At 37.9% G+C, this 15,940-nt stretch overlaps 1 protein-coding gene across 4 annotated transcripts in view; it reads left to right on the top strand.

Annotated features, from left to right (window-relative positions):
* EYS (eyes shut homolog) overlaps window positions 1-15,940 on the top strand; it is an 860,563-nt gene that overhangs the window by 749,061 nt on the left and 95,562 nt on the right. For all 4 annotated transcript variants that reach the window (XM_048297572.1, XM_048297571.1, XM_048297573.1 and 1 more), the window contains one exon: window positions 2,576-2,796. In XM_048297572.1, coding sequence (XP_048153529.1) covers window positions 2,576-2,796 — 221 coding nt within the window. The remainder of the gene's footprint in view (window positions 1-2,575; window positions 2,797-15,940) is intronic.

The following is a 15,940-nucleotide window of genomic DNA, read 5'->3' as shown; positions in this document are numbered from 1 at the left end:
GAGAGTTAAAAAAAAATATATTAGCACTGTCATTTACCTAAGGCCATGGGGTTATTAGAAAGAATTGAGATATTGTTAAGCAGTAATTCTGGTTACTTTTTAGTTGCATGCCACACTGTCTAGTGGAGGACAGCTATGAATCATCAGTGATTTAATCTGGTGTCAGTATTGTTGCTAGGACTTGGCTTCTGAATAGTACTGTGAAAATGTCTGTCTCCATTTTGAAACTGGTATCAGAAGACTCATTCTGAATGGACGAAAGACCAGCTTTCCCAAATCTTGAATTTTTTGGTTATTCTTTGTCTCCATTTTATTGCCTCTCTTTGTTATGCATTCTCTCATCACAAGATTATTTCTGCATGAAACATTTAAAGTGTTATTAGATGAGAATTTGAACTGTGATTGACAGCTTGCTTTAAAAGTTTGTTCACTAGAAGACAGGCCAGTTATCTTTAGAGATGCTAATCTTGATGTGCATCTCACAGTACGCACTGCTGGTTTGTAACAGAATTTCTTCCCTTGCGTGGTATGTAATATGAATGTCAAATCCTCATGATTAACTATTACATTTTACAGATCTGCTCCTAATCTGCCAGAACCTCTATTTACAAAGTACACAATCAAAGAAAGAAAATAAAACATTTCTTTTCTCTAAGAGGACTAATGAATATCTTCCCATTATTGCCCAAGATAGTCCTTTTTACCACTCAGGCTCAAAGCGAAGAAGGATATTTTCAAATTAGTATTTGAAAAGTTAAACATGAGTGTTAGATAAGTTATTGATATAATGCTATATTAGGCCTTTTATGTTATTAATAAGACTTACAGGAATTCTTTCTTTGTGCCTCCTTAGAATACATTCTGGTTAAGTCAGTTAAATTCAGAATAGGAGCTTTATAGAAAGAATGTGTGTTATGGTGTACTACCATGAGCTTGAACATTTAATACCTTATGATAAAATCCAGTGATGCTACAAACTGAGCAAAGCCTACTGAAGTTGTTCTGTGATACACTGGATATGCCCCCAAGGTTAGTGCTTTTGTAAAATAAGCCAAATAATAAAAGAGACTGTGTTGCAAGAGCAGTGTTTAAAACACTGTTCTTAATGACAGATACTTTATTATGCAGTCCAATGCTTTGCTTAATTCTTGAAAGAGATTCACAAGCAGAGAGAAAATGTCTGAGAACACTACTTACAAATCTTTTCTATCATTGAGGTGCTTCATGGCTTTGTTTGAAAGGGGATAAAGTCAAGTGATCTGAAATGAATTCAACAAGTGCAGAGCCAATGTCTTTGAATTACTTTGATATGAAAAATCTGATTTAATTTTATCCATGCTCTAAAATAAGTAGGTGTTTTTCTTTTTCCCTTCAAAACAAAAGACACTAACTAGAGGATAATCTGGCAGTATTCACATTCATTGTATTGCCAAATTTCATTTGAAATTGTCAGCAGCATATCTCCAGGACTGACAAAAGCAATACAGGAAACAGCAAAGCAAAAATCGTATGGATGTGTGAATTCCAGATAAATCAATGGGATGTTTTCCTCCTGTTTCTACTTCTTTACAGTTGTTTGAATATGGTAGTAAAGGGCCTCTTCACTAAAAATAACCCCCTCACATGTTTTATGCATACTGTGATATATTTCTGATTCCATTGGTTTATTCCTGCTTGACTTGAATGGGCTAGGCGTCACCCTCTTCCTGGACTAATGGTATTGTACAAATAAAAGCATCACTGCACATAGCACAACTATGAATTTTTTTTTTTTTTTCAATTCCTAAGAATTGGCAGGCATGTAGCAAATGAGCTGAGGAACGATGAAGCCCCATGTCAGAATTCCAGAAAGTCAGGCTTCAGCTTGAGGAGTGGAATTCAGAGTGCTAAATGAGTCACAGATCCTTTATATGTGATGATTAAGGGCTTGAATCCTAGGTCAGGCAACAGAGGAATTACCATAGTGAGCACTGATATGATTTGTCAGTCCAACTGCGAAAAAGTTGTGGTTGTTTCTTTGCACCTTTATTAGGATGTTCTAGGCTTTCGAAAATTTGAAAAGTTCCCTTTTTTTTTCCTTGGGCTTCAGTACAGCAGACTGTTTTCTGCCATTCATAAAAAAATCCTAAAATCTTTTTCCTGTATTCCCCTTATCTTGGGGTCCCATAGGTCATAGGTCCCAGGTCCTAAAGGAAATATCTTCAAGTCTACAGCTTCTCCTGTGTTCCTACACCAAACCTCTGTCATACAACTTATCAAATAGAATGAGGGCATCTATGTAAAAAACTTACCATGTTCACTGTGGCTAAGGCTGGAAATTCCAATTTGTGTTTCATGGGATGTATGTTGTCTTACATATTTGAAAATACAAAAACACATTAAATCATCCTCTTTGTAAGGAATTTTTTTTTTAAGAGAATAACATTTTTTAAAATAATCCCTTCAGGAAGTGCCAGAGTTTTTGGCCATTTTCAAGTAATGACTATTTCCTTTATCAGTATTTATTATTCTTTCATTGTTTACATTAACATCACAAATCACATTTTTTCTGACAATTCTCTTTTTGTTTCTGCAGATCACCTTTGGATCAATCTTCCTTGGAAAGGTTCCTGTTCATGAGGAGGTTCATCGATGTGCTGGGCAGATATATGGCTTTAAAGGATGCATTAGGGATTTTCAAGTTAACCACAAAGAGCTGTTCATCATAGATGAGGCTCTTGAAGGAAGGAATGTTGAGAACTGCAATGTTCCAATATGTGATTACCATCCATGTCACAATGGTGGGACTTGCACTAGGTAAGAGTTATTACTTCACCCATTTTATCATTCATTCTTAATGAAAATTTACTATAATTTTCTCTGTAATGAAATAATCACCAATCTTTTGTCTTGATAATTTCAAATAGAAAATGTGACATCTTCATGCCAGCCAGAGAGATTTTATATTTTGTTTGTTTGCATGAAAAGTGGTATAAAATATAATTACATTGTCCACACAGGATATATACTGTATTGATGCCAGAATTCCTCTGCAACTAACTAGATCAGTTCTGCTAGAAGACTAAATATGAACCTTTGTATAGACAGTTTGGACAGAAGGCACATAAGATGTCATTCTTTTGCCTAACTCCATGTTTTACTCTGTCTTGTACCCTCACATATCTTCATGGTGTGTTCCTGGGTACAAAATGTTCATCATCATGCTATGAAAACATTAATAAGTGACTTTCCTGTTCACCTTCAGCATGTGTGAAAAAGTATTGTCAAAGAACCTTTGAAAGTTAAGGTGCATCCTGCTGAAAGAGGAAATGGAGTCTGAAAGAGATATGGGTTAAAAGAACAGAGGATGATGGTTCAATTCAATGACGGTTCAGTAGGAGCACGTTTTTTGCCAAGTTTTTAAAAAAATATATTTCAAGGCAAATACTGAACAGAACAATCTAAAGTCCTTTTGATATTCTGGACCACTGTGTGTTTCTTGGACTGAGGAGACTTGAACAAATTTTTGAGGGGCTTCCCTGCCTCTCTTGATTGATGCGAACACACAAAGAACACCAAACAAGTCTTTGATCTCTAAGTCTTGTTTGACTAGAGCACAAATGAAAGCAAGGCAGTTTTATGAAAACACACAATTTGCCTACCAGTCTGGTGAAACTGAGGGTGTACTTCAGAGTAATGAGTCTGTTTTTCTTCTGTTGGTCTTTACTATATCTCTGTCATTCTACTGCTTGGCCTGTCAACTGCCATTATGGAATACTGTTTCATTTGAATTTGTGTCCTGAACAATTCATGATGATTGGATTAATTTCCTGCCTTTCTGCTTTCCAACTGCTGGCCTGGGCCTTTTTCAGAAATGCTTTTGTTTTGAAATAGGTCACTTCTCCTCTGTCCAGAGGCATCATGGAAGACTGTGCATGTGCAAAACAGGGATAAGCAGCTGTGCAGTAGCATTATTTTCATGATTTTCTACAACAGCCAACTGATTTTCAAGGATCACCTCCTCCAAACCCAAGAATGATTCATTCTAATGAGCAGGAAATCAAGTGTCAGGAAGCCTGAATATATTAGTAAGATGCTTCTGACGACTCAAACATTAAAAGGAAGTATACAAGAGATATAAGCATGGCCAGGTGATCTGGGCAGAATATAGAGAAAATATCCAGCTACAAAGATATGGAACAAGCCAAAGCCCATCTGGAGATTAGTCTGGCAGGGACGTGCAGGGCAAAACCAGAAGCTTCTGAAAGGATATCAGCAGCAAAAGGAAGACCTGGGAAAATGTAGGCTTGTTGCTGAAGGGGGAAAAAGTTCTCGTGAAAAAGGATTCAGGAAAGACTGAAGTGCCTTCTTTGCCTCAGTCTTCGTGGATAACTGGCCTCCAGTTCCTATCCTGTTGGAGAAAGTCTGAATAAAGGAATTCTTGTCACTTGGTAGACAAGAATCAGATTAGGGAACTTTTAAATCAACTGGACGTGTATCCATGGGACCTGATGGGATTCACACATGAGAGCTGAGGGAATGATCTGATGTCATAGCAAGATTTTTGCCAGGTGTTTCAATTACACTCCTTAGTGGCAAAATGAAAAAAATACATTTTTCATTGCATTTTATTCTTCAGGTGCTTGGCAACTAATTAGTGGGTTTTGTTCTGAAAGACCATGAACTATTACATAGCAAATCTCTCTGCCATGTTTTTTAAGGAAGGCTGGAGTTTATCAATGCATATTGCTGAGTATAGACAGGTCTGTTTCCTAAGAAACATTTTTTGGTTGTTCTTAAAAGAAAGTTACTTGCCTTTTCTCATCATCAGAGTACAAAACCCATTTGGTTTCAAGAGTATTTAAACCTATGTTGCATCAGATGAATAGTTCAGTAGAAATCAAAATTTTTTATTCTTTACATAGTCATTATGTATTAGATTAAAAAACAAAGTAGTCTCCTATGTAAATACTCTAATCCTTTAAAAAGCACTTTTTCAAGTTCCCTAGCTCTTTTACTGCACTTTGAATTTATACTAATGTAGAATTCCAGAGACTGGTTATTTTCGGAGGGGGGAAAATGACAACTATTCAGTAAATGTAAGGGTTTGATGCCCCATAATTCTATGGAATTCAAAGCTCATTGGATTTGGATGTGTTTGAAATGGGCATGGGAAGATTAACCTAGTGTGCTGGTTTGGACAAATTTGGAGGAAAAATATCCTCTGAGAGAAGGCAGGTTACAACCAGCCCTCCCCCACCAGGTTCGGGAAAAAAAAATTTTTTTTCCTCGGAGGAAAGTGGAAGACATAAAAACAAACACAACAAACACACAGGAAAAGGATAATAATGCTAAATAATAATACCTCTCGCTGTGGAGAGAAAACCTGGGAAAATTTTAGAGTCCTTCCATAGGTCTCTCTCCTTGGAGCTGGGTCACAGGCTGACCTCCAGGGCCAGGGCCTCGGTGGAAAGCCCTCCTGATGTTGAAACAGTCCAAGAAAAAGAAAAAGGGAAAAATCCAAAGTCCCAGGAAAACAAAAGTTCTGTATTCCCCTTATCTCCAGAGAAAAAGTAGCTGAAAGCTGGCTGAAAAGCAAGCAAGCTGCTTCCTCCCGCTCCCACCGCTGCTGTTAGAAGAATGCAGAGGAGTCCCTATCACTGTGTTCTTGAACAACACTTTGAGAAGCTTGCTCAGGTTTTTTTTCCTCTCCCCCCTCTCAGGCTCAGTTTAAAGGCACAGAAAGGCACAAAATTAATTTCTGGGCATAGGGCAGCAATAGGGGATACACATCACAAAGTCACCCCAAGACATCTAGGAAGCTCTTAATATTCTGTGTGGCCCCTTGATCATATGAGCCAGATGTTGCAAACCAAGCTTAGTGTTAATTAAGAAGACACATCTGTGTGTGGGAAATAAACTCACAAAATTACCTCACCAATGATTTGACAATTATGTCAGCCACTACACTTGTAGCAGTTGATTAATACATTTGTTTTAAAATGTATAAAGACTCAAAAAATGTAAACATGCACAAGCTTAGCTTTTATAGTGTAGAGTACAATCTCAAAGTTAATTGCTTCCACAAACAATCATGTTTGCAGTGTCTCAAACTATTCTCATAGTGATTATTCTTACTGTTGTTATTCCCCATGTATTGATGCAGCAGATGGGTCCATTAATGTTAATCAATTAACCAAGACTGAAAAATCAAACTCAATTAGCAATAAATTTCAATGGAGAGACACTTATCTTCAGATTTCAACTGCCATGTATCTCTAATCAACAAAAATATACAAGGAATGTAAATATTCAATTTTCATCTCCTGACAATGTAAGAGATACCTTCCTAGACATGTAGGTCTCATTTGAATAGTACCTTTTTGGCTATAAATTGAAAAATGCATATTTTAAAACACACTTCAGAAACTGTCTGTTTTCTGCATCCTGGGAAATCGTGCAATTCCTCTTAAGCCTTTAAGAACAGATCACTAAATGAAAAATTCCATTCAACCTCTTTGCTAAAGTTTGTCTGATAACATTTTGAACATCTTTTAGGAAGAAAAAAAATAGAGAATTAGTTAAAGGTTAGGTTAGCTTGTAAGTACAAGATAATTTTACAGTTGTACTTGGTTAAGTGGTAGACTGTCTTATGATGTAGATGCTGAGGAGACCAGATGAAGTGACTTAACAAATGTTGTGGTGTCCTGTTAGTATATATCCTGAATATTAATTAAAATAAACAGCAGAAAGAGTAATTATGAATGTGAATTTTTAGCAGAAAAAAGAAAGAGCTTAAACCGTAGACCTTGGAGACACTAAAATGTTCTTTTCAACATTTGTTACATCTCATTTTTCATTTCAAAGGCTAGTCCTGGTGATCCTTTCCCAGCCATGTGCCAAAAATGCATTATGCTTGCTTGTGCCCATAAGCCAAAACTGCAAGTTATGTCAGTTTTCAGCTGAAGGTATTAATGTAAGGATAGGCTTGTATGCCTTTATTAATTCTTTTCTCACATTTCTAGCACAGAGCTGCAGTCTGCTTCCAGCTTGCAAAATCTGGTTTGTGTGTTTCTTGACCTAAAGATAGAATTGTTACTCTAGAATGAGCAAGTGTCCATTTTCAAACTAAGGAACACTGAAGCATCTCCCAAAACTAGCAAGAGTATTTCAGACCAAATTTTTAGAATTGCTCATGGATTTTCTATCACTGCTTTAGATGTAGGTGTTTCTGGGTAAGAAAGGTACCAGCTAGTCAGAAAAAACAGAATTGATCATATATCAAGAAACCTTTTATAAGTATGTCTTGTAGACTAAGAGACTAAGGCCAACACATTATCTAAAACATCAGTTTGTTGGGCTTTTTACAAAATTAAATCCTAGTTCACATCACTAACATCCATATTAAGTTCAGAACTAACATTTCAATTTCCACTGTATTCACATTTTGCAGAAAGATAAACCGAAGGGATTAAATTTCATCTTAGTTAATTTTCAAATGAAGAAGATTTTCAGATGGGAGTTGTGTATTCTCACACCTTTTCAGAATTTATAAAAAATGCACTTATACAGTGCTGCTTTGTATGAAGAAGATAACCTACTTCCTTTTAAAGGGGTGCTTTTTAGGCAGATCTCTCAATACCAAAGATCGTCATGTTTTACAGTTCCAGAGACTAAATGTTGTTGTGATGATGATTATTATTATTCATGGTTACACACACCATTACTTAGGAAGACTAGTTTGGGGACTTGATTTTTTGGAGTCCTGTTCTTTTAATGAGATTAGATATTATAGTGGGAGTTTGGTATTTATGAAAGTTATTCGCATTTGGAAATCTATTGCTTTTTCTATTGCTTACTTCAAATTTAATTTTGGTGAAGAAAAGAATTAATTTATATTTATTTCCAAGCTGTTTTCTTTTTCTGGAAGAGAGATTGTTCATCCTTTTAGGTTCCTTATGATCTTTGGAAAAAGTAATGCCATTCTTACTAAGAAAAAGAAATCATACTTGAGGAGGATGAAAGATAATTCCATAATGACCAAAAATACTGTTAGGTATGTGTTTGTTGCATCATATTTTTACAAGAAAGTCAAATAAGCAAAAAAGAAAATTTCTTTTCCAATTTTTCTAGCTTTAAGTATTAGCAGATAGAGAATTCATTTACCCAGGCTGAGCCTTGTGGTGGAGGGAATTGCATTTGGCTTAAGTCCCATATAAAAACCTCTGCACAATTTTTTTTCTGAATAAAATCTGCATTTCTCCTACATTAGTTTTCCTTAAATCAGAACAGAAAATTAATATTTAATGCCTTCTAGCCCTTGAACATTAGACAGTAAATTTTTCTAACCTACAGTTTTGTATATCTGTTTCAAGACTGAATTCACTGAACAAGGCGTGTCTCACTCTTGGCATCAGAAACAGATTCCCATTTTATCATACTTAATTTCTTGGGCACTATATTCCTCAGATTATAGTAGTGTGAAGGAGAGATTTGACAAAGAAATCAAAGCCATGTTCCATTAAGCCAACACCATTAAGTGGTGGTATTTTAGATTTTAAACAAAACATCTCTAAGACCTCAGGAAATTTTAGGATGATAATGTATGGGGACATAGCAAAATATAAACTCATAAATTTTATTTGATATACAGATATATATAGAGAGAGTATTGAACTGTTGTTCTTTTTAAACAAGCATTTTTAAAATATACAACTTCTTTACTGGTGGTTAAAATTAGGTACACTCTTCAGAATTTGCTTGTTTCAGAACATAATTTTATACTAGAAATATTGTTATAATAACAAATTCTGTCAATTGAAAAATAATCAAAACAAGCAAGTTAGGAAAAGTGATATTCAAACCATAAACCATTCTGCTTCTAATTTAGGCAGTATTGTGGTGGTTCTATTAAAAATGTTTGTGGGAAAATCAATTTTTTATGTTCTCAGATCCATAGATTTAGTATTTGATTAGTGTGAAAAGTGACACTGAAACAGTGCCTGTAAGAAAATCAAGAATCCAAAATAAATAGGGCTTCAAATTCCTGACTCTTTAGATAATGTGCAAGCTATGCACAAAATTTTTTACACGTCATGTTATATATCATCTCTATTCAATTTTGCTTAAATCAGAGAAACTACCATTGCTAAAATTTTAGTGTGGGTATTGAAATACCAGTAAATGCCATCATTATACCAGTCATCTCAGAATGTTTTGACTGAATGCCTAGAAACACTGTGTAGCATTATTTCTGAGAATTACAGCACAACCAAATCAGCATTTCTGATAGCTTTAATTCCAGAAAGGGTATCTAGTTTGAAGCTTTAAAATACAACGTAGCAGCAAAATTAATTGAATACTAGCTTTTTCCAAGGCAAGTGAGATGTCTAAGCATAAATAGAAATACTCAAAACTTTATTCATGTAAATTTCTCAAACTGGAGAAACAGTGTGCAGATTCTTAGCAAGAATTTCACTTCACTATGAATCCTGACAAATAGTATAGCTGAGACTGTTTGCTATAAGTTGTATCATGTAGTATATGTATGAAAATGACTAATGTGTCATATTCATTGTACTAATGGTTTTCTAAAATTCCACAGATAATCCTTTCAGTATAAGTTTTTCTAAGGACCCAAGCTCAGAGAGTGGTGGTGAATGGAGTTACACCCAGTTGTCAGCCAGTCACTAGCAAGGTTCCCCAAGACCCAGTGTTGGGCCCAATCCTGCTTGATATCTGTATTGATGATCTGGATGAGTGGATGGTGTGCACCCTCAGTAAATTTGCAGGCAGCGCCAAGTTGGGTGGGAGTGTTGATCTGCTGAAGTCAGGAAGGCTGTGCAGAGGTACCTGGGCAGGCTGGATTGATGCGCCAGGGCCAATTGTGTGAGGTTCAACAACACCAAGTGTCAGGTCCAGCACAACAACCCAAGTGCAGACCTCCAGGCTGGGAGCAGAGTGGCTGGAAAGCTTCCCAGCAGAAAAGCCCTGCGGGTGCTGGTCAAAAGTAGTTGAACATGATCCAGTGTATGCCCAGGTGGCCAAGAAGTCCAATGTCATCCTGGCCTGGATCAGCAGTAGTGTGGCCAGCAGGACAGGGATTGTCCCCCTGTACTTGGCACTGGTGAAGCCACACCTCAAATCCTCTGTTCAGTTTTGAGTCCTTCATTATAAGAAAGACTTTGAGATGCTGGAGCATGTCCAGAGAAGGGCAATGGAGGTGGAGTTGTCCAGCCTGGAGAAAATTAGTCTCAGTGGGGACCTTATCGCTCTCTACAACAACCTGAAAGGAGGTCCTAACAAGGTGTTTCCCTCTTTTCCTAAGTAACAGGTGACAGAACTAGAGGAAATGGCCTCAGGTTACAGCAGGGGAGGTTTAGAATGGATATTAAGGGGAAAAAATTCACCAAAAAGTTTGTATATTGGAACACACTGCCCAGGGAAGTGGTCAAGCCATCAGATAATCTGCAGTATCTGTAATACATGTTAGAACATTTCTTCCTTTGCTGCTGACCTAACATACAGACCTACTTACTAGTTACAGATTTCTACTCTTCAAGTAATGAAAACTGCATAATGGAGAACCACTAGTGTGGTTGATGGAGGTTGAATGGATTAGAACTTCATTGATCTGAAACCTTGTTTTGGGAGCTTATCATTGAAAGAAAACAATGAAGCTTATCGGGGGTTACATAACCCCCGGGTTTTGGTTATGCTTTAGAGAAACTTTCTTTACGTTTGGTATCTTGTTAGCTTCCAGGAACATGCTTAATATTCAAACAGAATTTGAGAAGTCTAGATATGAAGTATCATCTTGATATAGAAGGTTATCATGTCACCAGATTTGGATTGGTTACTTTATTTCTTTTTCAGAAAGCATTTAATTAAGTTTGTTTTTTAGATATATAAAAAATGGGCTTTTATGGGAAACCAGGGTTTTTTGATTTAATAAAACCAGCCAACTTTGTGATCATCTGAACAGGTAAATACAAGTAGTGGTACCCCTATAGTCATGAGATCTTCATGCTCCATGTGTATGCATATAATGAATTTAGATAAGGTGTCTTTTAAGTAGCCAAACTTAGCTAAAAGACAGCTTTTAGGAAGCATAAAGACAGAAATAGAGGAGATATTCTGCCTGTAGCCAAAAGATCCATAATTGTCCAGCTGACTATTCAAAGACAAAGGTAACCTCACTAGTACCTCATTTTTTTCTCACTGCCCACTGGAATGGGCCAATACCCAAGGTGCTTATACAGTCTTCCTCACAACTGGCTCCAGTTATATCAGATTATATATTAGTTTTGCATGTTGTGAAGAAGGGGCTTTTTTTTTTCACCAGGGAAGACTTATTGAAGTTGTGTATTACTCTGAAGTGAAAGGGAGCATAGAAGATCAATATGTTATTTTATTCTCAAAGCATCCAGAGATTTAAGAATTACCTGGTGTCCTGCTAGAAAATTAGTACATCCCTCTTCAGGCAAGACTGTCTTGGACAAAAAAATATGTATGAAACAACTGCTTTTGAAGACCGGTTTTTTGAAATCTATATCTTTGGAAATATGAAGGCAAAAGAACCCTAGATCCTATTGTCCTTTACCAGGACCTCCCTCAGGTTACTTCACAGTAGAAGAGGTCAACACAAGGCCTGGGTCATTGGTTTCCTCCATAATTAGTGCAGACTGTTGTAGACTAGTTGTGGAACAATACAAATCACTACACCACTGCACCTTGGAAGCTGATGTCATTATAAGAGATACGCATCATATATATGATGTCATAGTCATATGAGTTTTTGGACATCCTACTCATATCTGTACCTGGAACACTTCAATATATGTTAACACATAGAATACTTTAATGAGTACTTTACTTTGCCGTGTACATAAAAGAACTCATGTGCTAGCAGGTTTTCACACTTATGAAGAGGTTGAATAGGTTGTAATAGAAATGAGATCAAGTTCTGAAAAATTCTAGTGGGAGTGAGCTCCTCAGGAATCCCCCAAGGTGAAAATCCCAGATGGAAATCAGTTACTCAGAATCAGAAATTTTGTTTTAAATAGTTATTGAAATCGACAGTTAGAAGGGCCCCTCAGGCAAGCTGACCCAGTCCAGTGGCTGGGGTGTGATGGTGCGTCACTGCTCTGGAGAGACAGAAGACACCTTCATTGCTGGCCTGGCAGTGGGTCTCTGCACTGGTCAGATCAAAACTGGGCCCTGTGCTGACCTGAGCACCTGGCCAAGTACAACCAGCTGCTGAAAACTGTGGAGGAGCTCAGCAGCAAGGCTCACTTTGCTGGGACGAACTTCAGGAGCCCTCGTGTCAACTAAGTGTGGATGAGTCACCCCTGTTCTGGTCCAGCACTAGTCATTTAACGCAACCAGGGGCTTGTAATCGCAAGCCGCGGCGTGCCCTCGGGCAGAGGGGACACAGCGTTGGCCTCCACAGCGTCCTCGCTGGACGGCTCAGTGGAATCAGCGTGAGATGGGTGCGTGTGCTGGCTCCTCCTCAGAGGAAACACGTCGGGCAGCCGATGATCAATCAGGCTGGTGTTAGCCCGGAGGCAAAGAAGGCGGGAGGGGCTTCTGGTGTGAGTTCCAACAGGTTTATTTGCAGGAGGGACCAGGGACCAGCAAAAAGCGCCGAGGAGATGCGGGCTAGCCCCCTTTATGGGGGGATGGAGCAAGGCAGGGAAAGGGAAAACAACCAGTGGGGTACAAGCAGAGGGGAGGATACAATTTTTCAGAACAAATGGGGAAAACAGGGAGGCAGGAGTCATAACAGAGAACCAATTAAAAACCAAGAAAGGGAGAACTTTCTGGAACAGGGGGAGGTAATTTAGGATTGGGAGCCACCCAGGGGGAGGTAACCTAGACCTCAGTGATCTCGTCTGGTCCACCTTCCGATCCACTGTCCTGGGTGGGGAAATCCACCCAGTGGATGGCCCTGGTTTGACTGACATTTGATGGTTTCAGCCCGAGAGCAGGCTGATCCACCCCAACAGTCATTGACTTAGATCACAATTGTCACTGATCACTTAGATCACCGTTATCTACGTTAGAGTTCTCTTTCTACATTCCCCAGCAAATTTTCTCAGGATTGCAGAGGGATGTGTAAGCCTTCAGTTTCAGAAGCTCTGGTCATGACATCACTTTTCTGTTTCCAAACAGCCTTTGAAGCTACTAATAGGATGTGAAGTTTCATAATTTAGTCACCATATCATGGTCTTTGCTGTAATAATGAGGAATTCATGAAAACACAAATATGCACAAACACGTTTATACATGTGCACTCAAAAAATTTATATATGCTGACTATAGCTGTGCTGTATGTATTCCTTTCTTCACAATCATCCTGTCTTCATTACACTGTTGAGTTTTACAGTATATTATTGGTGAGGGTGCTAAGGGCGATTTTTTTTATTTCATATCTCATCCCAGTTGTAAAGATGAGGACACTGAGAAAATAGGTAAAATCCCAAAAAGACACGTGAACTGAAGTACACTCGGAATGAATTCTGTTAATGAAATATAAATGAACAGCATGTGTTCAAGGTGTGTGAGTGCCTATATTTCTCAATGACAGTAATTAGAATCATAGAACCATTAAGGTTGGAAAAGAACTCCAAGATAATCTAGTCCAATCTTTGACCAATCTCCATCTTGTCAACTAGATCATAGAATTAAGTGCCATGTCTACTTATTTCCTGAAAACTTCCAGGTGTGGTGACTCTACCACTTCCCTCGGCAATCTGTTCCAATGTTTAACCACCCTTTCAGTGAAGAAATTCTTCCTGATGTCCAACTTAATCTCCCCTGACATAGCTTAAGGCCAGCTCCTCTTGTCCTGTCCCTTGTTCCCTGCGAGATGAGGCCGACCCCCACCTGACTACAATCTCCTTTCAGGGAGTTATAGGGAGCAATAAGGCCTCCCTGAGACTCCATTTCTCCAGGCTAAGCAACCCCAGCTCCCCCAGCTGCTCTTCCTATGATTTACTCTCTAGACCAACTCTTCACCTGCTCCATTGTCCTTCTCTGGACACACTCCAGCACCCCAATGTCCTTGTATTGAGGGAGGGTCCCAGAACTGGGCACAGGATTTGAGGCGTGGTTTCACCAATACCAAGTACAGGGGAAGAATCCCTGTCCTGGTCCTGCTGGCCACACTGTGCTGATCCAGGCCAGGATGCCATTGGCCTTATTGGCCACCTGGGCATACTACTGGCTCCTGTTCACAGCTTTAATTTTTTTTTTTCTGGATTATTAATATCATGGAGTCTGGAAAAGAAAAAGGAAAATACACAGAAATATGCTAGAAAATGGTATCTCATCAATAACAGAGACGTTCAATCTAAACAAATTCTTCACGGCAAGAGGGTTTGAGTTACCAGTGGTTAGCATTTTGAACACAAGTCTTAAAACAAAACATGAAGACTGCTATCTGTAGCCTGAATATTATCCAAGAATTATTCTTTTTTGCAGTAGAACATAATATGTTAGTATAGCACAATTGTATTTCAGTTCTCAGATTTGCCCAATAATTTATCTATTTTTCCATTCCGTAAACCATTTTCAGAAATAGTGCAGTATATTTCTAGGTTGAAAACTAAGCATGGTAGTTCATTAACCCAGATTTAAGCTCTTTCCTGGATACCTTCAGGGATTAATTATGGACATCACACCTTACCAAAATATTCAGAGATTGATTTAAATCCCAAAATTCATGCTAAGCTCATTTTCATCATGTTATCATTTTATGCAAGCCAGATTTTTTGCTTTGCATTCATTAGTATTCGTGATATTGTTACATGGATCAGAGTCACTACCTGGGAAAAAATACTAATATAGTGGAGAGAACAAATTGTTTAGAAAAACCTAGGGTAAATTGGACTGAAAATCATTTGCAGTTAAGAACCATTAACAAATAAATTGTGTATTGTAAAGGTGATTACCTTTTTTAAACTTTTCTTAGCTTTTCCCCAAGTAGATTTCATGCAGAAATTAAAGTGAAAATTTGCCAAATGGTTGGAATCTCCCATTCTGCTCCTTCAGGCACACAGTCCATAAGGTGGTTTTACTCTACATTTTATGATACATTTAGAGCTGATAATTCCATGAATTCTTTTTTTCCCTTCAGGTCACACCTGATACAACCCTCTTCTCCTTTTATCCAAAAAATGACATTTAAAAAAAAAAAAAAACCTCCCTGGTGACTAATACCAATCCTGTAAACTAGGCAGAAGGTCTAAATGCCAACCACCCACTCCCCAGCTTGGAGAATACACAGAAAAGGAGTCACAAACCGTTTCCTTTTCCTGATGCTATCTCTAGGTTTCTGATTCAGTAAGTACAATTCTTATACTCTCATCTTCCCCAGGGTGAAATTTGCCTACTTAAGATTCACTTAAACTGCAGAAGCACAGCTGAAGTGGGACACAGGACACAGTAAACAGCTCCTTGCTTGTCGCTGTTTCAGGGATCATAGAGCAAGAATGCAATATATAAACATGCATTAGGGTTCACAGTAAGTTAAATGTAGCCACTCATATTTTAAATACTGCTGCAGTCTTTGAGTATCCTTACTATTTCTCTGCTTTAAAGAACAATGAGGTAGACAAACTGTTTTACAGATACCTATTCAACTGTTAGGCATTAAAATTCTTTGAGTGGACAAACATTTTTAACATTGAAATGTAACTTTATTATGTATGCTCAAACTGCAATGAAAAAGACAAAGCAATCAGGAGTTTGTTTTATTAGCTTTAAAAGTGTTGAGACTTAGCATCCAGATTTATAACATGGTAGTTATGCTAGCTCAAAATTCAAGGCTGAATTCTAAAGTCGGTTTTCAGCTTCAGCAAATGCTCTCTGGGTCCTGCTGTGTTTCACTTAATAGCAAGTACGAGTGAATTCCATCTGTAGGAGAGCATGTTTTACATAGAAGCTACTGCAAGGCAAG

The sequence above is a fragment of the Corvus hawaiiensis genome, chromosome 3, assembly GCF_020740725.1.
Source record: "Corvus hawaiiensis isolate bCorHaw1 chromosome 3, bCorHaw1.pri.cur, whole genome shotgun sequence".
Taxonomy (NCBI): Eukaryota; Metazoa; Chordata; class Aves; order Passeriformes; family Corvidae; genus Corvus; species Corvus hawaiiensis.
Note: the sequence above shows the minus strand (reverse complement) of the source record. Positions and strands in the feature narration are given on the sequence as shown.